Source organism: Barbus barbus, assembly GCF_936440315.1.
Source record: "Barbus barbus genome assembly, chromosome: 19".
Lineage (NCBI taxonomy): Eukaryota > Metazoa > Chordata > Actinopteri > Cypriniformes > Cyprinidae > Barbus > Barbus barbus.
In genome coordinates this window covers 8662758-8687295 of record NC_136747.1, presented here as the reverse complement: position 1 = coordinate 8687295, position 24538 = coordinate 8662758, and the positions used below count along the sequence as shown (strand labels likewise).

Genomic DNA, 24538 nt, shown 5'->3' with positions numbered 1-24538 from the left:
TTCTCTTGAAACTTGAACCCATGATCTTGGCGTTACCAGCACCATTCTTGAGCTTTAGAAAGGCACATAGAAGTTATTTTCCAGCCTATACTTTTGTTTGTTTGTTTATTTATTTAATGTTTAAAAGATAAAATAATTTAAGCTGTTAAGGTTTGCTTTAATTAGGGTCAAACTGATCCCTGATTGAGATTTCAAATCTAATACAATGGTTTATTCTGATTTTATTTATGCATTTGTTCAAATGTTTACATTTCAATTTAAACCTTGGCGTGTACTTTAATGATAGGCTAAATTAATAATAATATTGAACTTTTTTGCAGAAACGACGAAAGAAGCACGTGTTCAGTTCTCATAATAATAAAAAATGGGTCCCCAAAATGGGATGAAATATAGTTATAATGACCCTAGCTTTTTTTCTGTGTGATTCTCTGTTTATTGCAGATATATCAAGCATTCACACTTCGCGACGGTTGCTAAGGCATCTTGTTGCTAGGGAAATGGCGAAGGGGAGGGCAGCACGAAGGGGGCGGGTCCTACTTAATGAGACAATCCGGAAGTGGGGAATCGCTTTGCCTGTACACACACACACACACACACACACAGAGAGAGAGAGCGAGAGCGAGAGCGAGAGCGAGAGCGGTAGCGGCGTCAAACGAGACCCTCCGTCAGTGCATAACTGTTAATACAGCCGTTAAAACAAGCGTCCTCACCTCGCTGCAGACCGTACCGGATGTGAACCACGGACACACGGGGAAACAGGGAAATGGGCGACAGCTGCAGGAATGGAGAGAGCCGAGTATTGACAGCAGCAGCGCTGGGTGAAGGCGACCGATGAAGATGAAGATGAAGAGTGGAAAGTGAAGCTCTCATTCTGACGGTCTGCATCTCTTCATCTCGCTGTTTAACCCCATCCTGTCCAGAGATGATGAAAGGTGAGAGGGGATAGCGGTGCCACTGTTACATTAACATGAATGCGAAAGTGTTTCTATTACAAACCAGAATGCAAATGTGTTCTCAGTGTGACCCTGGCAGGAGTTGTGGCTTTAGTGCAGGGGATGATATCTTTCTGTGGATTAAAAGGGAAAGTAGCATCATGTTTGGTCTGGTGCTACTGGTGTGGGACTGGTCAAGCATGCACTAGTTAAACCATAACTACTAAAATCACTACCTCAGACAAGCACAGGAGGATCAAGTCTTTGCGTTTCTTAAGGTTTCTGTTTTAAAAATCGTGAGTCGTAGTTAGTTATCCACGCTATACATAATTATTTATAAACTAATATAATGTAGAATGCGAATGTAATGTAAAATGTTCATAAAAAAATATTATAGTAATAAGTAGGCTATAAAATATATATTTTTGTCAGTAACATGTCCCACAGACACATATTCAAGGACCAGAACCAGTGTTTTTATTGATTTATATAATGTAGAACTATTAAAAACGGATTTTAGTCAATTGAAATAATGCCGGAATTAAGTAAAATAGAGAACTTAAAAAAGTAGCCTAAACAAAAATTAGAAATGTTGACTCGCTAACTAATTGAAAGATCTCATTTGAAGTACTAAGATGATTAAAACTAAATTAAATAAAACTACCCCCCCCCCCCTTAAGTAAAACAAAATACAAAAATAAAATCAGCTAGTTAGAAGGTAATAAAACTGCACATAACAGAATTACTCAAATTTTAATTTAGAATGAAAACTGAAGACATACAAATAAAAGCTAATTGGAAATAATACTAAAATAACACTGTACACTGGGGGGGTGAAGTAGAGACAGATTTCATTCAGAAATCGCTAGTAAATTTAATACATAATTACACATTGAATTAAACATGAAATAATGAAGTAAAAAGACTGAAATAGTATTTTCTTGTAAAACACACTCCAATAAGCTCCAGTGTCGAACAATCATTTACACACTGTATATTTAGTGTATAATCATAATAAATGAATATTGGATCTGCATCAGTTTAAAAAGTTTCTGAAATGTCATTTTTGGTGGTTCCCATTGTTTTATTTCAGTAAACCATAACTATAGCAAAGCTATAACAATAATTATGGTTCCTATAGTGCATTTTTGTAGGAAAATGTCATTCTTAATTTCAGCCTAATATTTCTAAACAAGTGTTCCTGTATTTCATGTTGAGAACTGAAAAACAACTGCACTTCCATCTTTATAAGGAAGTGACTGAACTTTCAGGGTGTCACATGTGTTAATGTGAGCAAAGGAGGGTGTTACAAGTACTTTGGAGCGTTAACTGGCAGTGCTGGCTCTTTGCATGGGACGGTACTTCCCTTTCCTTTCTCCTCCCCTCCCCTTTGGCTCATCTGTTTCTTGCTGATCAGCTCCTTGTGAATAGTTGGGGAAGAGGAAACGTGGAAACATAGTCTTCTCTGTGTCCAGGTAATGCTTAACAATGCCTCTGAACTGCTCCATATGATCCACTACAAAACAAGCAACTTTTGGGCGTCTTGTTTCACTTTGTGGTTGATGTGTTCTTCTTGGACTGTGGTCTTGGAACATCATGATCTCTGGGCATCTCTTGCTTTTTTGTATTTATAATGTTTCACTCTGTTGCCCATTCAGCATGCTCTATTTTATGTTTTACAACCTTTGCATGTACAATCTTGCGTTTTGCTTGTTTAATAAGTCTTGTGTAGTGGACACATTCGATTCCAGGTGTTTTGGATGAAACCTTATGCTTAGAGCACGTGTGCAGGCGCAACTAGGAACCGGTTGTGTTTTTGTGTCTTGTTTATTCCTCAGGAAAAAATACGAGACGAGTTTCAAACCCATCAAGGCCTAAACGGTTTCCGTCTGTCTTGCTGATTGTAGATGTCTAACAAGGTTAAGTGGAGATTAGTTGGTCGCAGGCAGAAGATTACTGAGGTTATTAATGGCACAGCAGACACCTTTCCTATGCAAAGCACTTTATTAGGTGGTCTTTTGATGTCTCATCTTCACACACACTCTGGCTGTTTCATAGTGTCGTTTAACCCTTTAGCGCTGATTGTGTATGAAATGGAAATGTGTTTAAGGTTGAATCAGTGTTGACAGTGTTACTTGGTCTGTACAGAATGACGAATAGTCTTATGACCTCGTATTGACTTTTGTGTGCGGCTCGGTGTCTGCCACAAACAATGAATGGACTTTATTACAAAAAAAATTTTTCACTAGCTAAACAGTAGTTCTGACTAGTATGATAAAGGAAAGCAGGTTGTTTTTAGTGGTAGATTTCCTGTGGAAAGATTTTGCTTCAGTGCTTTCAGATGCAAATGGTTAAATTTTTAAAAGCTGTCATAGCTGTCATTTTTAGCAGTACATAAACAATCTGATGTTTAGCCCCATAATGTCATAGTTGTCGATAAATTGGATGATATCTGGCCACATTGGTTACCTGTGCTTGCTCAACCAGACTAACATAATTCTGAAATCTGTATACTGCTCAAAATGAAGTAGTCTTTTACACTATGATCCATCCTATCAATCACTAACAGAAACCAGGGTGTAATATCAGATAAATGAAAATCCAATAAAAAATATGTTTTTGTCAGTTCCATTGTTAACATTACTTTAATAATATTTGAATTGTAATGTACTATAGACTTTAATTTAATAATTTCAGAATTATGTTGTGTAAAATAAATGCTAATATCTGTAATTTTGTGTACATTTCATGTGCTATCTTAAAATTTTATTATATCTATGTGCATGTTCACTGTTCAGAAATGTTGGGTCATTTTTACTTTTATTCAGCAAGGATGCATTAATTTGATCAAAAATGACAGTAAAGACTAGGGCTGTCCTCGACTAAGGATTTTTCTGGTCGACTAGTAGTCATTCATCTTAAGCATTATTGTTGACTAATCGCACGTTTATTAATAAACCATTTAAATCATTCTTATGAGCCTTTAATTGCCTACATAGCTTAATAAGTGCTGAAGCACATGCATAAAGCTTGCCACAGCACACGTTCTGGTAGACGTAATGATTATGAATGTGTCAGGGAAAAACAGTAAGGATACTGAATTAACATTTAAATAAGTTGATAAACTAATGCTTTCTTTGTTCTCAGTTTAAGGGATGAAGTCGGCGGCACTGACTCGTCATCACTGCAGTAGTGATGCACCTGTATGCATGTTTAATACGGTTTACATAATCAGAGAATATTTGTTTTCCATTTGAATTGGTTCATTTGAAAGTAGACATTTCACTCTCTATAGATATATTTTTTACATCTGTAAGGTAAAACAGAAGTTCTATCAAATTCTATGTTCATCAAAGAATCCTGAAAAATCTGTTTTCACAAAAATTTTAAGCAGCACAAGCATTTTGAAGATTGATGATAAGAAATATTTGAGCTGCAAATCAGCATATTAGAATGATTTCTGAAGGATCATGTGACACTGAAAAATGGAGTAATGATGATGAAAATTCAGCTTTGCATCACAGGAATAAATTACATTTGAAAGTATATTAAAATATATAACAGCAATTTAGAGTTCTAATAATATTTCACAGTATTACTGATTTTACTGTATTTTTAGTCAAATAAATGCAGCCTAGGTGCACATAAGAGACAAATAAAAGTAAAAATTATACCAACCCTAACAATCAATCATTCTGCTTTTTACATGCTGGTGTGAGTACTGTCCAGTGAAAAACCCATAAAAGTTGTCCACTAGTAAAAATTACAGTTAGTAATTAAATTATTAGATGCCATGTGACCTTTGCAACTAGAATTTCCTCTCAGGGATCAATATTTTCAGTCTGTCTGTCTTCCTCAATGTCAGCAGCAGCGTGGGATGTTTGCTGTTACACAACGTTTGCGCTAACGCCACTATATGCTGGAGTCCACCTGGATAATGTTGTTTTTCTTGCGTGGATAGTGCCTGCATAATTCTCCCTATCCTTCATGAGTGCCATGGGTTTTGTGTCTAATGAAAAAGTGCTTACTCAAAGAATATTTATGACCTCGTAAATCCACACAGGAACCACTGGGCAATGCCACGTTTCTGTTTTAGGGAGGATGGATGTTCAGTTCTGCCGGACTGTCAGCGCGCTAAGACTCTTCATTGGCCACACCACATGGTAACATAAAACCACACTTGGCACTATAGTGCAGTTGACATCATCAGACCGAATCTTTCTGAATTTCACTCTTGGGAATTGTAGGCCTCTTTTTGAAGGAAATTCCCGTCTGGTATACAAACTATGTTGGTCTGGCCCACTTAGAAAAAATAGGCTAGCTCTTGTTAGTAGCCTGCCCTGTCGTCCAAAGACACGTGGGGGTCATGAAACGCATCAGCTAATTGGGATCCAGAACTGATATCTTAGCTGTGATTTTTGGTTCAGCTCATCCAACTGTTAAAAAAAAAAAAAAAAACACCATTGACTGTCACGCTAATTTCAGAGTACTCTTTTGCAATGATGGCGCATGGCGGTCTGATCAAACTGTCAGCTTTAATTACTCTGGAGTGCCCTCAGCCTGCCAAGAGCTGGGTTTGCATAGTTTTCAAAGCATGCTGGGAAGTTTGTACTTCTAAAGCCCTCCTGTGGAGTGGGGTGAATGAAATACTCTAATTTGTGTTCGAGGTGAAGGCAGCTGTAGTACAGATGAAATATAGGCAAAGCTGTTGGTGAATAAAAGATTTAAGGGCAATCATACTGCGATAAACATCTTTACATAGTCCAATATTTCCCATCCAAACCACTATGACGATACGTGAATGTAAAGACAAGACATGCAGTGATAAATGTAGTTGGAGCTGTCACAAGAGATTTTGGGTGACTTCTGGGTAACTGGCTACAATGGGTGATTCATCATAACTACAGTCAGCAGTTTTTAAGACAGACTCTCGAACTTCTGTTCAAACGACAGAAATGCTTGCTTATACGTTACTTACATTGTTGTCTCTTGTTGTGTACTATACTCCATTGGTAATGTACATTTAATGTACTATTAGCCTAGCGATAGTGTAAAGCCTAATTTTGTTAAATTTGGTAGTTTCAGTCATAACAATAAATCATATATGTATAAATATTTTATAAATAGTATAAATTTATATTACACATTTAATAATATAATTAAAAGTAAAATATGATAAGAACATTATTGGGAAGTGAAGCGAGATTTTAATCATGGAAAACATGCAAATAAGTAAATATAACCTAGTATTTATTTTTTTCAATGTTTTATTATTTTACCTGCTATTTCCCATTTGCTATACAAATTTTCAACACCATTTGTGTAAATAATGAAGTGTTACTTTTGCCATTACTTTATTAAAATCAGTAAATATTACCTAGTGAAAAGGCATGTGCATCATGAGGTGGACATTTTTGAAAAAAAACAAAAAACATATACAGTTAGGTTTTACATCTCTACCTCACTCTTGTCTGTGATTAATAATTTGTCATTTTATCTTTATCTCTAAATTTATATCTTCCTTTTCTCCGATTTCTAGCATTTTCCTCACTGCGGTCTCTTGTGTGGTGTCACTGGACCATGGTTCGCAAGAAAGGATCTCTCATTTTGTGTGGAGCATTTCTATTTGTCGCCTGGAACGCCTTGCTTCTCCTCTTCTTATGGGGGAGGCCTCCCATTGGCCGACTTGGTGAGGGAGGCGGAGCTGAACCAGGGGACGGAGAAGAGTGGGGAGGTGGAAAAGCAAAAGTGGGCGGAGCTAATGGATTGGCAGGCGAAGTGGTCAGATTGGCCGAAGAAGTAGAATCAGAACTGGAGACTCAGAAGAAGCTTCTCAAACAGATACAGAGTCACAGGGAACTATGGGAACAGCGGAAAGAACTGGGAAAGAGGGAATCCGAGAACACAAAAGATGAAAAGAACGTCGAGGAGCCTAAAAAACCTCAGCAGATTCCTGCAGCACCTATAAGTCATAAAATTGTAGATGATAAAAAAATTGTTACAGAAAAACATGAAGTTCTAATGGTTACGCCACCTCGGCTGGTCATGAAAGAACAGGAACAAGAGGACAAGAAAATGGCAGAAAATGAAGAAGGCCGTACTAAGCCAAGCCCTCAAATCATTATCCCAATTCTCGTCATTGCCTGTGACAGAGTAACAGTGAAGAGAAGTTTGGATAAACTCATACAGCACCGTCCTTCTGCTGAGCTTTACCCAATCATTGTCAGCCAGGACTGTGGTCATGCAGATACGGCAAGGGTGATTGGCTCCTATGGCAGTCAGATAACCCACATTAGCCAACCGGATCTCGCTGACATTCCAGTGCGACCCGATCACAGGAAGTTCCAGGGTTACTACAAGATCGCCAGGCACTACCGTTGGGCCCTAAACCAAGTGTTCAACGTCTTTGCTTACTCCACAGTGGTCATTGTGGAGGATGACCTGGAGGTAAGATCATGAACATGTTTTCATTATGAATTATTCGTCCTGCATTTGAGCATCATTATAGGTTAACCAGATCCACATAGTGAGAGTACCGTATCTCAAAGGAAGCCACATTTTTCCTCTTTTATAATTCATGGAGAGGAATTTTGATAAGCGCTTGTCTCTCGCTCAGAGGGAATATTTTCATTTGCACATTTCTGAACCTTTCCTTTGAAATTCTCACAGGTGAACTGATTACAAAATCTAATATGCACCAAAAAAAAACATTAATGGGACAGCGGTAAAGCTTCAGTCTTCTTGTCATGAGTTCTCTAAAGGAAGGGCTCAAGGTCCTTGTTTAACTTTGCTATTCAAGCAAACATGTTTTTTGCATACTCATTACTATATTCTGTGATGGATTTGATGGCTGTCGTTGCAGTGCTATAAAGGTGATTTAAATTTTTTTGTTTAAACAAACCTCTGTTGTACTCCAGGGGAAATAGTTACCTTCAAGTGTCTGAGTCATTGACAAGTAATAGTGTCCATGAACACGACATGGACAAATCTTTTCAAAATTGAATTGAAAACAAGCTTTTAGAAGTCAACTCCTTGTATGTGTCAGTTTTAAATGGTTTTGAAAATGTTTTGTCATTTTCAGGAAAAAAAAAGTAATTGAATGATTGTGGAGTGAAAAGTAATCTCATATTCAAGGTGTAAGAAATATATTTGTATATGTATATATGTATGTGTGTGTATGTGTATACGTTGGGTATTTTCAGAAGGTTTTTAAATATTTTTAGGTCAATATTTTTTCCCCCGCATGTCCTGAATTTATATCATAAATATCATGCCACATGATATTTTACAACCTGAACTAAACTTGTCTTGTTATAAAAAGGTCAAATTATTTGATATTTTAAAAGACTCGTCAGGGGTCCTTTCCATTACATCATTTCCTTTTGTGTTTTTATTCTGCATGCTGGTTGCACCAGATTTGTTGGTTGTACCACATGACTTTGATTTGGCATATATATATATATACTTGTTTTTTTTTCTTCCAAGAATTTAATCCTTTCAGGAAAAACTTGAAAAATGTCATGGTTTGTCACAAAATATCATAGCTTTGAAAGCACCACTTTCAAAAAAAAAAAAAAAAACCTGCCTGGAAATTTCTAGTATGCCTAGTAATCCTCGATTAGCTTGCTCAGGTCTGTTTCATTGGGGTTGGAGCTGAACTCTGCAGAACAGTGGCCAACCAGGTCCAGGATTGAACACCCCTGCTCTAAAACTTTCTAGATCAGGGGTGCCCAGCCCTGATCCTGAAGATCTACCATCCTGCAAAGTTAAGCTCCAACCCTGATTAAACAGCTAATTAATCTCTTAAGTAGCATTTGATAATTACAGACATCTTGGTTGCAGCAGGGCTGGAACTGAAGTCTGCAGGTAGGTAGATCTCCAGGAACAGGATTGCACATCCCTGGGCATTTTGCATAATTATTAATAAGCTCATTAGTCTATCTCTGGGGTTTCCAGTCCTGCTCCTGAAGGGTCATTGTCCTGTAGAGCTTAATTGGCCAAGTATGTTTACACATACAAGGAATTTGTTGTAGTGACAGAAGCTCCACAGTGCAACAGAAAGACAGCAACAGGACAGGACACAGATAATAAAAGAATAATATACAAATATCCAAATAGGCAATGTACAAAGCAGCAAAAACACAATATATAATATAGTCAACCATCTTTACCCATCTCTGGTCTTTGCTGAGGCTAATATTTAAGAGTAATTGTGAAATTGTGAATATGGTTTAGCACATTTAGTTGGTCAGTGGATTAACTGTGATGGTAACATTGGTTAAGCTCTACTGAGCATTACAGTCAAGCATCACAGAGATTCCCTAAGGCTCAAAAACACATTTTTTCTGTACATTGTTATAAAAGAGCCAGCTGGCTTAACAAATGTTCATCTAACCATCTTTGAACAGAAATTGTTTCTTGTTAATATTCGTTTGTTCTTAATGTCTTTAAACCACTTTTGTTTCATGTTGTAGGTGGCCCCTGATTTTTTCGAGTATTTCCGTGCACTCTACCCCATCTTGCAATCAGATCCGACTCTGTGGTGCATTTCCGCCTGGAACGATAACGGACGGGATGGGTTGGTCGACCCGGGCAAGGCTGACCTCCTTTACCGGACAGATTTCTTTCCCGGCCTCGGATGGATGCTTTTGAAGGAAGTCTGGGCAGAGCTGGAGCCAAAGTGGCCCAAGGCATTCTGGGACGACTGGATGCGGCAACCAGAGCAGCGGAAGGACCGCTCGTGCATTCGTCCTGAGATCTCGAGGACTATAACGTTCGGCCGGAAAGGCGTCAGTTTGGGTCAATTTTTTGACCAGTATCTGCGCTACATAAAACTCAATACTGAATTCGTGCCTTTCACTAATCTGGACTTGTCCTACTTGGTCAAGGAGAAGTACGATGAAACCTTTGAAAAGGAAGTATATAGCGCCCCCTTGGTGAAAGTGGAGGAACTACAGCAAGGTGGAAGCCTGAAAGGCTCCGGGCCGTTTCGAGTTCAGTACTCCAGCAGAGACAGCTTTAAAGTGCTGGCCCGCAACTTGGGAGTTATGGACGACTTAAAGTCAGGGGTTCCCCGTGCCGGTTACAGGGGCATAGTCAGCTTTATTTCCCGCGGACGAAGAATTTATCTGGCTCCCCCTGAGGGCTGGACTAAATATGACACCAGCTGGAGCTGAGGAGGATGAGCTTTGGACCACAATAGACCAGAAAGAGAAAACTCACAACTATTATTACAAGTACAGGAGGAGAGAAACGCCCTCTCAAACCAAAGAAAACCGAGGCAGGGTGTGACAGGTTGAGGAAAGGTTGCGAGTATAAAATAACTGCTGTTTTGTTATGGAGGAACACCCAGGAATGCTGGGAACAGCACAAAAGTTGGTGCATCGTGTTTGCGCAGCAATCATGCAACAATCTTCCTTCAGAGAAAACAGAGTTACGCTGCAAACAGCTCCTATGCAGAATCGCTCATTCTGACATGGAGAAAAATGATCCGATTGTTTGTTTTTCCTTATTTGAACGTACTGACCTTTTATGTTGATTCCACATCAATCCAAAAGGCATATAAGAGGTTTTATATTTTATCCTACCACAGTGTCTTTTGGGTGAATCTCATGATAACACTCAATGGAAGAAATTATATTCGCATATATGCAGAAAAACGGACCTTTTTTTTTTTTACATTTTCATTGCAAAATAATTTTTTCCTTAAATGATTTTGAAGGAATAATTTTACTTTTTTGTAATTTTCATTATTCTCCGTGATGATTTTAATTATAACAGGAATTACCGTATAATTAATATGTAGTATTACTGCAATAATATTATATATATATATATAATTAATAATAGTTTTATTATTATTATGTACTTAATTTGAATACATTTTTTTTGCTCAAAAATGTGTTCTTGACCAGTGAGATTCAGCCTTTTAAAGACCAATCTGAGTGTTAAAAGCCCTTTTGCCAAGTTTTATGAGTCCCTGACATCATTATAAATGAAGATTGTGTATAATTGTCTAATTTGATCGATGCATTCATATAAAAGCGCAGAATCCTTTATTTGACTTTTATGTAGCACCGTTGAATCTATGAAGTTCAAGCTTGTTGCCAGAAATGGCTCGTATAACTGACATACCAAAATTCTGGACAGCATCTCTTTTGTGCCATTCTGTTGAAGTACTGTACTTGAACCTGTTTTTGTTTTAACTGCTCTTCCTGGACCGGGAGAGCTCTCATTGCTTTTTAAAGATGTTGTAGGTTTGTTGCAAAACCAGTGGTCATAGAAATCGCTTTATATGTTCTTACAGATGAAATGAATGGATTTCAGTAGGCCAGAGGAAACATTTTAATTAAATGTACTGTATCTAAATGTTTGGGAGAGAAATGATCTGATAGTAATGCGTATGCAGTATGAAAAAGTGTGAAACCACTGCCCGACATGTTTATTAACTTTAATACATTGAGAATAAAACAGACTATTTTGGTATTTGGCAATATATACAGTTTTTTCTGTCTCTTTTGTCCATTTAAACATCCATTTGGGAATAATCTTTCATTTGTTTGTCTTAAATGTTTAATTTTCTCTTTTAAAGTCCCTTAATTTGGAGGTTTCGAAACGTGTTCTTTCTGTGTCATGTTGGTTGTTAAAGCTGAAATCCTGTCTGCTGACTTCCTTCCAGGGATCATTTGTCCAAACCCCCAACATCAGCACTGATCCAGGCGCCATTGTGTGACACCTTTGACGTCTCTGTCGCTCCAGATTTCCTTTCTTACTCCTCGTGTCCTGTTGACTTCCTGTCTCATGGCTCTCTGTGGTTGACTTAACTACGTTCTTTTCCTGTTCTTGAACAACCAACAGCAACTTTCAAAATGCCAAAGGATGTGTGTTACTGATTAGATGAATTGGACATTCATTTTGTGTTTCTTTAGCCATTAATCAGATAAATTTTTCTGGGAAATGGGCAGCGGTGAATCATACTAGAACATCTCATTCTAGCATGATTGATTAATTGGTTGATCATATTGCCACATCAGATAAGGGAAATGAGTAATAGCTGAAATTAAGTGGTTCAGAATATATCTAGCATGCTTTCACATTTTACAACTTGTTAAAAAGAGCTAATTTTATAGACCTCTTTCAAACCCCTTTTCCACCAACAGAGTGGAATCTGGAAATGCTTTTTGCACTTCTACAGAAAACCGGCCCCAATAAGCAGCTGGTCTCAAACCAAGATGTTTTCAAAACAACAACAGCTCAGTCTGGCAAGATTTATGCAAAACTAGGTCGTCTTATTATACTGAAACAAAGCTGTCTATACTAGAAACACCCAATGCAGCGATGAGTTATGTGCGTTAAGATATAAGACGTATCATATTAGTGAATTGATTGCTATGAACTTCAAGAACATAATCTTTCGGCTCTGAAGGCTAAATGTTTCCCGCTCCGACACACATCACTCCCTAGTATCAATATACAGTTGAAATAGTGGTGTAAATGCATTCATGCCATCTCAGAGCAGCATTAAGGAGTCTGTATAAATGCCCCTTCAGAAGCACTTCTGTGACACCTTTGGAGTGTAAATGACTTCTGAAGGTCTGAATTCATTAAGTCATAGGAGTCCATCATTTTCTGTGTACCTCTCTCTCTCTCGTGCATAGTTGGTGAGATCTAGTGAAGCATTCTTTTCAGTGCACAGCATAATGTTTGTCATCAGCACGCAAAACTGGGGACAAGGGAAGTTAAATTCTGAGACTATTTAGCTACCGGCCAAAAGTCTTGTGAACCACTCTGAAGTCTTACAAACGAAAGTGTGAAAACAGTCATTTTAAATCATTAAAAACAAAGTGTCTGTAAATTAAACAAACATACTTTAATGGGTTTAACAAGCATTAAGTAGTTTAAAGAAAGTGGCCATTTGTCTGGCAACTGAACACATTTCGTTGATACCTACTTCACTGGTAACAAGCATTCAGCATATACTGCTAATATATTGAATAACTTTCAGACAATTACACATCAATACAATCAAAAGTATGGTCCATTATAATCCAATGATGAAAATGCCTCCTCTCACAACAGAAAAAAAAATTATGCCCCTCCATTATAAATAACCCAAATTCAAAAACAAGCAAATTATTCATATTGGGAGGAAAAATATTAACATTGAAAATAATGCTTTTCTTTTTTTTTTTTTACTGTCAACAAGCAAAATCAACCTGAACTACTGAGGAGGTATTAGGAAATCCACTACATTATAGGATAACACTGCGATATGAGCGGTTTATTCACTAACACCATAACAGTCTATGTGACAGACAAACTCTCTGTTGCTACAATGCCATGCATCCTCCGAAGAAACTTCTGCCTTTTGTGTTCTGTCGTCTTTATCGTGTTTGTTCAACTAGGAGAAACACATACACAAGGAGAAAATTACAGAAGTGCACAAATTCAGATAACATAAGAACGGTTTTGACTTATTTCCTCAAAACATTGACTAAATCTAGACAATTTCGACATTTTCTATTAACAAAAATCCAAAAATGAGATTTCTGTTATTATTCGGTCTGTTGCAATATCTTTTATTTTTGTGTTCCTCAGGAATAAAAAAGGCAGTTGAACAGGATTCTGAAATAACTGAATAAATGAGCAAATTTTACTTTTTTTGTGAATTATCCCTTTAAAACCACTTTTTATTGGAAAACTGGCTGTAAAGACTGAATATTAACACTCACTATATGAAGAGATGTCAATCTCCTCTGGAAGTTCACTGATGTTCACCTCAAACCTGTCCTGAACATCGTTCAAAGTGCGGGCGTCAGTCTCATCTGACACAAAGGTGATAGCCAGACCTTTCGTTCCAAACCTGCCGGCCCTTGCAACCTGAAGGAATGAGAAAAGTTAAAGCTGTTCAGATGGATCCTTTCACACTCCATAACTTGGCTTTTTTGACATTATTACTTTCACATAAACTAAACCAACCCTGTGCAGGTATGTGTCTGAATCTTCAGGCATGTCGTAGTTGAAGGCGATGTTGACCCTTTCGATGTCCATACCTCGGCCAAACAGGTTTGTGGCCACCAGGATCCGTCTCTGGAAATCCTTGAATTGCTGATATCGAGCTAATCTGGGATAATAACAAGAGTCTCAAATGTGATATGAGCACCTAAAAAAAGTCCTACAATCATAACTGTAACATTAAAAGTTTTTTACCTTTCGTCTTGAGGCATTGCTCTATGAATGGCAATGGCAGGGAAATTTTGCTCCACCAGCAACTGAGCCAGAGCAATACAACGCTGCACGGACTTCACGAAGATCACCACCTGCAATACTAAACAGCTGTAACACTCTACCAGCCAGCTGTCTTCATTAAAATGAAACATCAAATACCAATGACCACTTCACAGCAAGAGCAAAAATGAATTTGGTTTTTTTCCATAGCTTATGTCAATCTTTAGGAATGCTTGGCACTCCAGAAACCAAACAATCCAAATAAAAGTTAGGATTTTTGGATATATATTAAGAGCTGGGGCGTGAAAACTTTTGAACAGAATGAAGAGGAGTACATTTTTCTTGTTTTGCCTAAATATATTTTTTCATTTAGTTCTGCCCTTCAGAAGCTACAGAAGATACATGTTTTCCAGAAGACAAATTAAGTTAAATTTACCTTGATCTTCAAATTCAAAAAGTTTTCACACTCTTAATGCATGGTTGTTCCTTCTGGAGCATCAGTGAGCGTTTGAACTTTCTGTAATAGTTGCATATGAGTCCCTTAAAGATCTTAAAATCATACAGTCATTGTTGGAAAGGGTTCAAATACACACAAATGCTGGAAAACCAAAGAATTTGTGGGACCTGAAGGATTTTTCTGAAGAACAGCAGGCAGTTTAACTGTTCAGGACAAACAAGGGACTCATGAACAACTATCACTAAACAAACAAAAAAAAAACAGCATTGGATCGTTCAGGTAATAAGAATAAAGTGTATGTAAACTTTTGAACGTGGTCATTTTTATAAATTCAACTATTATTTTCTCTTGTGGACTATATGTAAATATCTTTTATGTGAAATATCTTATTCAGGTCAATACTAAATAAACAATAACATGCATTTTGTATGATCCCTCTTATTTTGGTAAAATAATCAACATTTTGCAGATTCTGAAAGGTGTATGTAAAGTTTTGACTTCAACTGTATATATATATATAATATAGTAAATGTAAACTTTTATTCAGAAAGGATGCATTAAATTGATCAAATGTGACAGTAAAGTAATTTACAATGTTGCAAAAGATTTCTATTAAAAAAACAATCATGTTTTTTTGCTAAATTAAGCAACAAAAACACTGATAATAATAAGAAATGTTTCTTGAGCAAATCAGCATATTAGAATGATTTCTAAAGGATCATGTGACACTGAAGACTGGAGTAATGATGCTAAAAATTTGAAATCAGCTAATAAGATAATTATTTCAAAAACATTTTTTTAAAATCTTATGGACCCTAAACCATATATATCCACATTATTTAAGGTTAGGGTTGTAAAATTGCATAATTACGTTACATCAAAACTTTATTTCCAGGCTTAAGATTGTAAATCCCAGATTTTGAATGTGGTTTTGAACTCAGTTGTATTTTAACCTCACACAATTTTACTTCCATCTATTCCATTCCGTTGGGTTGTAGTTTGCATTTAATTGGATTAACAAAATCTGTATTCAAATGGGTTGCGTTGTATTTTGCATTAAAGCATGTGAATGACCAGAGTGCATGTCGCTTTCAGATATGCAAATGTTTCTTAGAAAGCGGCAAAAATCAGTGTCTCTTCCTGAAGTCACTCTCGGTTTGCATCGACTTAGAGTTTGGGGACTTTTTGTGTGTGTCCTGCTGGACTCTCGAGATACCTGATTGAACTCCAACACATCCAGGAGGTCAAAGAGCTTCCTGTTCTTCTCGTTGTCCTTCAGCTTGACGTAGTACTGCTGGAGGCCGTGAAGCGTCAGCTTGGTCTCGTCGTCCACAAAAATTTCCATCGGCTAGGACAACCAGTGGAAGCAGGGGGAAGGTGAGGAGGGGTGGGAGAGGAGCGTGCAGGTTCATGGGGTTAAGATTGTGTGAAGACACATACAGGAAAGTTGACAAGACAAGGGTGGTGCAGATAATAATGTTACAAGGGTGTGAAAGAGGAAGTGGCGTTTATGACAGTGTGACGGAATGGGTGGAAAGGGAAAGAAAGACACCAGAACAAAGAAAAACAAGGACAAAAAAGGTATAAAGATTTTAGCGAAGGACAGTGGTGGGGGAGGAGACGACAATGAGAAGGAGAACATGGTGTTAGAAAGGAGAGTTATGAAACAGCAGGAGAAAGGGAGGGAAGAGAAGGGATGGGGGTTAGATTCACCCTCCCCTCCCGTCCCAAGCCAATGAGGACACAACACACACACAAACGCACACACACACACACTTACTGTCTCAACACGTTGATAAATGCTACCCTGCTGTCCTAGGCTACTTTTAGCTACCAATATCAAGCCTAAAATCTTATCTGTGCTATTTCTAAATAAACTACAGTTCTACGTAAAGTAAAACTACTTCCGCTACATCAATCAATGTGCAGTTTGACAGAAATATTAGAACTCAGAAATTAGTTAAGTAGCATAAAGTCAACATGAAATCAAAACCCTATTTGCTTTCTAAATACACACTTCTGGTCATAATATGACTGATTCATCGGTGCACATTATTCCACAGAGAAAAAAAAACATGTCTCTGTAGCCTTTCATTAAAGTAACAACTTGCTCTGCCTTAACATCCCTTTTTTGGATGATTTCAAGGCCACAGCAACAACCCCATGGCAATTCGTAGCTATTTTACGTTTTGGCAAATTGGAGAAATGCAGACTTCTCCAATCATTTAGCCCTTTTAATTCATCTGCTGTCGAATGCAAGCTTGCATTAAGATCTGCCTCTATCCAGTCAACAAGCAATGGATTGAACCAAGCTCATCCTACTTTTTCTTCTTTTCATTTAACTCTTAAAAAAAAGTGCTAAGAAAAGATCTGTCGGTACTTCTGTTTAACTTTGAACAATAGCCAAATAACCATAGAGTCATTAAGTACAAGGCCAATTTGTTTTAGCCTTTCTAAAATCTTGCTAGTAGTTAACGCCATAATTTAGTTCAAGTTATTGTGGTAAGTTACAATGATAATAAAAGAAGCTAATTTCAACATTCAGCCACCAATCCGGTCAAAAGCGTGTGGCAGCTGATTGCAACGTTCATTTAAAGTATGATCCACTCTACCATCCACCATCCAATCAAGTCCCACTCCACATTCTTACTGTTTTATTCTGAAATTGTCTCTTTCTGTGCAAGTAATACAAGTTATGAATGCTGACTTTTCATGTTGACTTTAAACACTCATAAATCACCCCACACTATACTGCAACACTGTTAAACATTTAGCAGTGCGAGGTTCAGAAGGCCAAATTCATGTTCCAGATTGTTTAATTAAATATACAGAGAACATCCTCAATCTGATCTGATCTGATAGACTTATGTTTTAGGATCTGGGTTACTAAAACAAGCTAAAAAGGTTTTGCGTATAATAGCAAACAGCGATGGCCATGGAAAATTACTGAGATCAAAATCCTATTCAATAACTATTGTCCCTTGACAGAAGCACTAAACTCCACCTCCAACTGTCTCTGACACAGTAGCACTGCTAAATGCACATTTGCACTTACCTTCCAGACGTTTAGGCAAATCTATCTTTACTGTCTGTCAATATATTCTCTATTTGCTGCTGAGCTGGTCTAAAGCTCATTTTCCTATATTGTCTTCAACCTAATGTTGACCTCAAATCAGTGGATTACATTAGGCAGCATCTCAACAGTATTTATGTATTGCAACTCTAACTAAATAAGCACTAAAGAGTGGATGTTAGAATCTGTGTGTGTTAAAAATAGTCATCATTTTATAGTATATTATGGTGGTGCAAGGAGATTTGTTCATGAATATTTAGTAAAGCCACGCCCCTCACAAGTCATTCCGAATATTTAAAAGGGGATCAAAGTTGTATTAATGGTTTCTTTTTGAGTCATGACTTTGTTGCAAATGGCCAGCTAACGTTTCTTCAAGAGCGTCTCTATCTCTATCTACACCCGCGCATATTTCCTCTCTCATCTAAGTTTCTTCATCATCTCATCCCTCTCGCTCCGGTCTTCCGCAGCTTAATCCTCCCTTTCTCTCTCTTCTCTTGTCCCTCACACCCGCGCATTCTTTCTCCACCGCTTCGGGCCAGTTTTATCGCCTTGATTTTAACTTAGCGACAGACAGTTTCTTTTTTCTTGGGGGCAGATGAGGAATCATTCTAATCAGAGACTGTCAGCTGGATTGATGAAGAGCTGTTCCATCATTGGTTGGTCCACCTGAACTGATTTATGTCGCCAAAGACTAAATCTTTTGTTTCATTTTATTCCTGCTGTCTGCTTTGTTAAAAAGTAATTAACTGCAGCCCTGGAGTGCCAGTTTGTCGTGAATCTTATGTAGTTTTTAGCAGCTGGCTTGCTTTGTTGGGCCGCCACTTTATCAGTTTTAGTTTTGTGCCCCTCGAGAGTCTCTGGCAGTTGACAACAGAATTCATGAAGCTCCGACAAGTGCTTCTCCTCTTAATTAAAGGTTATTTGAGGACAGATCTCTAGGCTGGAATTACAGTTGAGCAGGAACTAAAGCAATTTGTCTTGATAAATAGATACTGAGAGTGAAATAATACTCAAACGTGAAGGGTTTGTAGTCTCTAAACGCTTAAATGGTTTTGAAAGATGCGTCTATGCTTTGAATTTTATGGCACTTAAGTGAATTTGAAGATAGACTAGATTCCTTCCCTTAAAAGACATCCTCTTATCCTGTTTAAAATACATTGGATGGACTCTTCATGACTTTAGAAAAGGTTGTTAAAGGAACTATTTAAATTTACAGTGGACTGAGCCTGATGGATGGTGCATTATCGGTTGGCCAAACGGACGTGTGACAGTGTTTGCCAAAAGCCGACGCAACGCTGCCAGCTGAGGCGGGGATTAAGGACTTAACATCTTTTTCGCCGTGCCTCTATTAGTTAACAGTCTGTGATTATCAAACGGGCAGCAGAGAGGGGCATTTAGCGTTACGATGTCTCAGGGAGGCCGTAAATGGATCCCATTCCTGAGCCTGCTCTTTCAGGTGTGTATGAGGTGGTCTTGTGAAAGGAAGGAGCTGTTGACATGGTAGAAGTAGGAGAGGCGTAATTACATCTTGCATGAACTTTCTGCAGACAGGACGGATCTCTTTACTCAGGGTGGCACTGAACATCATGACCTGCTTCTCATGAGGGGTCATACGAAAGATCTCCTGGACATCACGCCGCATGTCTGCAGTAGACAGTAAAAGAACAATGCATTTATATTATTAAAATTAATACTTATCATAACTGTGTTTGGAACAGCATGCTACTCATACTGTCTCTGAAGTACAGTACATAGTGTCAGTATGGATAGTGTGCGCAGAAAACTGTGCAATGTTTATACATTTTTATTAAAAACTAAATTAAAATGCAAAGATTATTTTTGGTTTCATGAAACAAAGGTCATGTGACAACAATGGAACAGTAGAATAATGCCTATTGTTTCAACCAAAGAGAAATGCGTGTGTGTACTGCACAGAATTCAGTATAATTTAATTCTGAATACAGCCATAGTCTCATAAATGGTCTGCTCACCAAGCTGCTCCAGCATCTTGTCGCATTCGTCCAGGATGAAGTGCTTGATGTGGCGCAGGTTGAGACTCTTGTTGCGAGACAGAGCTAGAATGCGTCCAGGAGTTCCCACCACCACATGAGGGCTCTCTCTCTTCAGAACCTCCTCATCCTTCTTTATAGATAAACCACCAAAGAACACTGCCACCTGGGGGAGAGAGGCCGTGAAAGCAAATGAAGGTGAGAAAAGTTTGTGCACAGCAATATTAAAAAGTAACAGTTTGTTAGATTTGCAGATCATGACTTCCTTTTAAATTCAGCTCCTGGATTTTCAATGACATAGCAAACAAGAAGTGTAACTGCAAGTGTAGGTTTTATTTATACATTTCATTTATCAGTATGGATTACCCATAAATGTGGAGTATTTCAAGAAACATTAGATGATATAAATAATCTATTGTATTATATTTCATTTATATATTTTCATTACACATAATGGCATACAGTGGGGCAAATAAGTATTTGATACAGTGTCGATTTTTCAAGTTTTCCCACTTATAAGGAAGTGAAGTGAAGTGACATTCAGCCAAGTATGGTGACCAATTTGTGCTCTGCATTTAACCCATCCAACGTGCACACACACAGCAGTGAACACACACACACCGTGAACATACACCCGGAGCAGTGGGCAGCCATTTTTATGCTGCAGCACCCGGGGAGCAGTTGGGGGTTCGGTGCCTTGCTCAAGGGCACCTCAGTCGTGGTATTGAGGGTGGAGAGAGCGCTGGACATTCACTCCCCCCACCTACAATCCCTGCCGGCCCGAGACTCGAACCCGCAACCTTTGGATTACAAGTCCGACTCTCTAACCATTAGGCCACGACTTCCCGAAGAATGGAGGGATCTGTAATTTTCATCTTTTTTTATATTCTGTCTCTTACAGTTGAGGTGTACCTACGATGAAAGTTACAGATCTCTCCATTCTTTGTAAGTGGGAAAACTTGAAAAATCGGCAGTGTATCAAATACTTATTTGCCCCACTGTATCTTTAATTTTACAGACCCTAGTGGAAGAACACTTTATTTCCATCACAAACTGCCAAATATCAATATTTGTGACCCTGGACCACAAAACCAGTCTTAAGTTTTTAAAATTGAGATTTATACATCATCATAAAAAGCTGATTGAATAAGCTTTCCATTGATGTGTGGTTTGTTAGGATCGGACAATATTTGGCCGAGATACAACTATTTGAAAATCTGGAATCTGAGAGTGCAAAAAAAATCTAAATATTCAGAAAATCGCCTTTAAAGTTGGCCAAATTAAGTTCTTAGCAATGCATATTACTAATCAAAAATGAAGTTTTAATATATTGACGGTAAGAAATTTACAAAATATCTTCATAGAACATGATCTTTACTTAATATCCTAATGATTTTTGGCATAAAAGAAAAATAGGTAATTTTGAGCCATACAATGTATTTTTGGCTATTCCTACAAATATACCCCAGCGACTTAAGACTGGTTTTGTGGTCCAGGGTCACATATTGTCTACAGAATAGATTATTTTTGATGCTATAGGCAAAAAAGGCAAAAGTCTGCATTTATTTGATCAAAAATACAGTAAAAACAGTAATATGAAATATTATTACAATTCAAAATAACTGTATTCTGTCTGAATGTATTTTAAAAATTAATTTATTCCTGTGATGCAAAGCTGAATTTTCAGCATCATTACTCCAGTCTTCAGTGTCACATGATCCTTCAGAATCGTTCTAATATGCTGATTTGCTGCTCAAGAAACATATCTTATTATTATCAGTGTTGAAAACTTTTTTCAGGATACTTTAATGACTATAATGTTCCAAAGAACAACATTAATTTGAACTGATCTGTTATGTCTTTTACTGTCAGTTGTGATCGATGTAATGCATCTCTGCGGAATAAAAGTATTAATTATTTTAAAGAAAAATTTTACTGACCTCAACATTTTTTAACAGTATTTTTTTGTTTCAAGCGTAGACTAATTAAATTCCTCTGTGATGTGACTGAATTTCATAGTAATTCATTTATAATTCAGTAAATTGTTCTTCCAATTGAAATTCCAACACAAGAATGGAAAGAGAGCCTTATACAGTACAGATCAGAAGAAATTAAGAAATTAAGTAAGTAGTCCTCGTATAGCCTGCTTTAGTAAATCTGAAACATATGAACTAAAGCTTTCTTAGAATTGTAAATGTGTCTTCTTACCTTGACACTGGGCATGTATTTGGAGAAGCGCTCGTACTCTTTGCTGATCTGGAAGGCCAGCTCTCGGGTGTGACACATCACCAAAACTGATACCTGAGTGAAAGCAATCACTGGTCAGCCCCAAACATTGTGGGATGGCACATAAAGCACACTCAGAGACATAATTTTATTTATGTCTTAGTTTTCAAAGCCTTTAAAAAGATTGCCATTACCTGCCCGGTCACTGGCTCCAGCTGCTGAAGGGTGGCCAACACAAAGACAGCCGTCTTCCCCATTCCAGACTTGGCCTGACATAATACATCCATCCCCAGGATCGCCTGAGGAATGCATTCATGCTGAACTGGAAGAGAGAAAAACCACACACACAAATATATTTAAATATAAAATGTCAAACTGATATTCTGAAAGCAAAGACCCTTATATGTTGAATTGCTCACCTTCAGATGGATGTTCAAAGCCGCAGTCCACTATAGCTCTCAGCAGTTCTGGTTTGAGAAGGAAATCCCTGAATCCCGAGGAGTGGATGGACACATATGACCCTTTGACCCCTTCTTTCTTGATGGATATTCCACCATCGTTGTGTCCAAGGCCTGTGTCCCCGACACCCCCTGCATCAACCTCATCCTCCTCATAGTCCAACAGCTCGTTCTCAACGTCGTTCTCCGTCATCCTGAACAAAGAAATACATAAGTAATCAAACTAAATGTATGATACAGTGAGAGTCCCTCTTCCTGTTAATCATTATATAATGTAATCATCAATATCTCATAGCTACAATATTTTCTATGTGTGTTTGTGTGTCTATATATATACACATATACGTACATAAATATTTATTTTATTAGATTTTATAACATGATTAACATTTTATTAACACACACCATACACATATATAATGTGATCAAATACAATAAAAAAATACTATAAACTATATATACATTTTACTCGATAGCATAATTATTCATAAGTAGCAACAAATTACATTAGAATTAAAATTGCGTGTTTCACTCGACTTTACAAAAGGCAGATACAAAAATAATCACATTCTCTAGTATCACAATTGCTAAAAACGTTGTTTTATCTTAATTAATACGCGCGTAATTAAGGGGGCAGGTCAAACTAGCAAACTATGCTAAATATATTAGCTGTAGCTTATCCATTTAGCCCGAGATACAGCGGGCCATACACTGACTATAGCACAACATTCCCGTGCGTTTTCTGACGGACTATAAAATCTGTTATCGCTTCCAGTGTTTATTTTGATTTTTTAATAGTATTAAATAATCGCAGTTACCTCGAAATACTGTATGAAGCAGTTGAATTTCACTGCACCTGCTAGATAGGCTGGCGACGGCGTCATCAATCCGCGACGAAGGACCCAACACGTGGAACTGCATGAACTGCCTTGAGAAGAGACATCTCAGATTATAGACAATAAATCTTGTTATTGTTATTGAAGCTAGCGTAGATATTGCACGCTTAAGGCCGTTGTGTTTGAGCTTTAATAAGTAAGTTCTGTTTATGTGGATACACGTGTACGCATATTGTTTTGAACGCAGTGGCTGTTGTGTGTAAATCTTTGTATTTTTTTCCAGAAATGTCATGTTTTAGTGGGGATCTAAACTTTTGCCCGGAATGTGGGAATATTCTTCCAGTGCCTGGCAGGGAAAACACTATTACCTGCCCACGGTGCTCTTTCAAAATCCCTGTTCGAGGTGAGAGACATGAGTTATTGAAGATTTTGTATATGCCACTACACCCAGCAGCAGAAGTTTATGATAAATCAGTAAGTTAGCTGTAGGATTCTCTCTCAGAATTCACAGGTCAAGTTATTAAGTCATCGGTGGTGTTTAATCCTCTGGATCAGAGCTCCAGCGTTGTTGAGAGCGAAGAGGATGCTGAATTGAAGGGGCCAGTGGTAAATTATTTCAAAATACAGTGATTATTATTGGAATATCACGCAACAGACATTTCACCTGTTTCTCATCTTCCACAAACTTTACATTAGATTGACAGGAGATGTTCCCGCTGTAATAAAGAAGGAATGGTTTATCACACGAGACAGATGAGATCTGCAGATGAAGGACAGACAGTCTTCTTTACATGCATACACTGCAGGTAATTCACATGTTATGATCTTAAACACCCTTATTTTGACAATTTATGCTTGTTCTAGTATGCTGTTTTTAGACATTGTTTTAAGTGATCCCCTGTTGAAAAAACAGCATATGCAGGTTAGGTAGGCTTTGAAGCATGGGTGCTGGTCCTAAGCAACTAGCTCCTGCTCGGGACCAGCTTAAACCAGCATCCATGCTTCAAAACCTACTTAACCAACATATGCTGTTTTTTTTTCAACAGGGACATAATTGCCATTAGATCTATATGTGCACTGATGGCAGAAATGTTTCATTTGATTTCTCTGTTACAGGTTCCAAGAAAAGGAAGATTCGTGAGAAAATTGCTGTTGTCATTTACATTTATTGGTTATTAGAATTTAAATAGTATGAAATATTAAAAATGCTTTGTAAATCTTTATGTAAATAAAAAAATAAAAGAAAATAGGTGTGGAAGTCCTTTTTTTTTTTTGCAGGGCTGATTTAGAATTTCTATTATATAGTTTACGTTAATTATA

General features: G+C 37.6%; 3 protein-coding genes across 5 annotated transcripts; 2 read left to right on the top strand and 1 right to left on the bottom strand.

Moving 5' to 3' along the window:
* The first annotated feature begins 539 nt into the window (after positions 1–539).
* LOC306884815 (alpha-1,3-mannosyl-glycoprotein 2-beta-N-acetylglucosaminyltransferase-like) lies at positions 540–10253 on the top strand. Of its 2 annotated transcripts, none has more exons than XM_079441024.1 (3): positions 540–932; positions 6472–7379; positions 9407–10253. In XM_079441024.1, exons 1-3 carry the CDS (start codon positions 923–925, stop codon positions 10106–10108), a joined length of 1620 nt encoding a protein of 539 aa, XP_079297150.1. In that variant the 5' UTR covers positions 540–922; the 3' UTR covers positions 10109–10253. The 2 variants fall into 2 exon arrangements, with proteins under 2 accessions (XP_079297150.1, XP_079297151.1); XM_079441025.1 differs by lacking the exon at positions 540–932 and adding an exon at positions 2329–2407.
* Positions 10254–12780: 2527 nt separating this feature from the next.
* LOC306884816 (spliceosome RNA helicase DDX39B) lies at positions 12781–23392 on the bottom strand. Of its 2 annotated transcripts, none has more exons than XM_079441026.1 (11): positions 23239–23392; positions 22344–22576; positions 22119–22246; positions 21907–21999; positions 19681–19864; positions 19215–19333; positions 15833–15964; positions 14142–14251; positions 13911–14055; positions 13664–13811; positions 12781–13332 (listed from the first exon to the last, which is right to left on the bottom strand). In XM_079441026.1, the coding sequence occupies exons 1-11, from the start codon at positions 23301–23303 to the stop codon at positions 13316–13318; spliced, it is 1374 nt and encodes a 457-aa protein (XP_079297152.1). In that variant the 5' UTR covers positions 23304–23392; the 3' UTR covers positions 12781–13315. The 2 variants fall into 2 exon arrangements, with proteins under 2 accessions (XP_079297152.1, XP_079297153.1); XM_079441027.1 differs by having other exon boundaries at positions 23201–23285.
* On the top strand, positions 23280–24444 carry LOC306884817 (DNA-directed RNA polymerase I subunit RPA12-like). The gene is made up of 5 exons (XM_079441028.1): positions 23280–23414; positions 23502–23621; positions 23721–23824; positions 23915–24024; positions 24335–24444. The coding sequence occupies exons 2-5, from the start codon at positions 23504–23506 to the stop codon at positions 24357–24359; spliced, it is 357 nt and encodes a 118-aa protein (XP_079297154.1). The 5' UTR covers positions 23280–23414; positions 23502–23503; the 3' UTR covers positions 24360–24444.
* Positions 24445–24538: the final 94 nt, after the last annotated feature.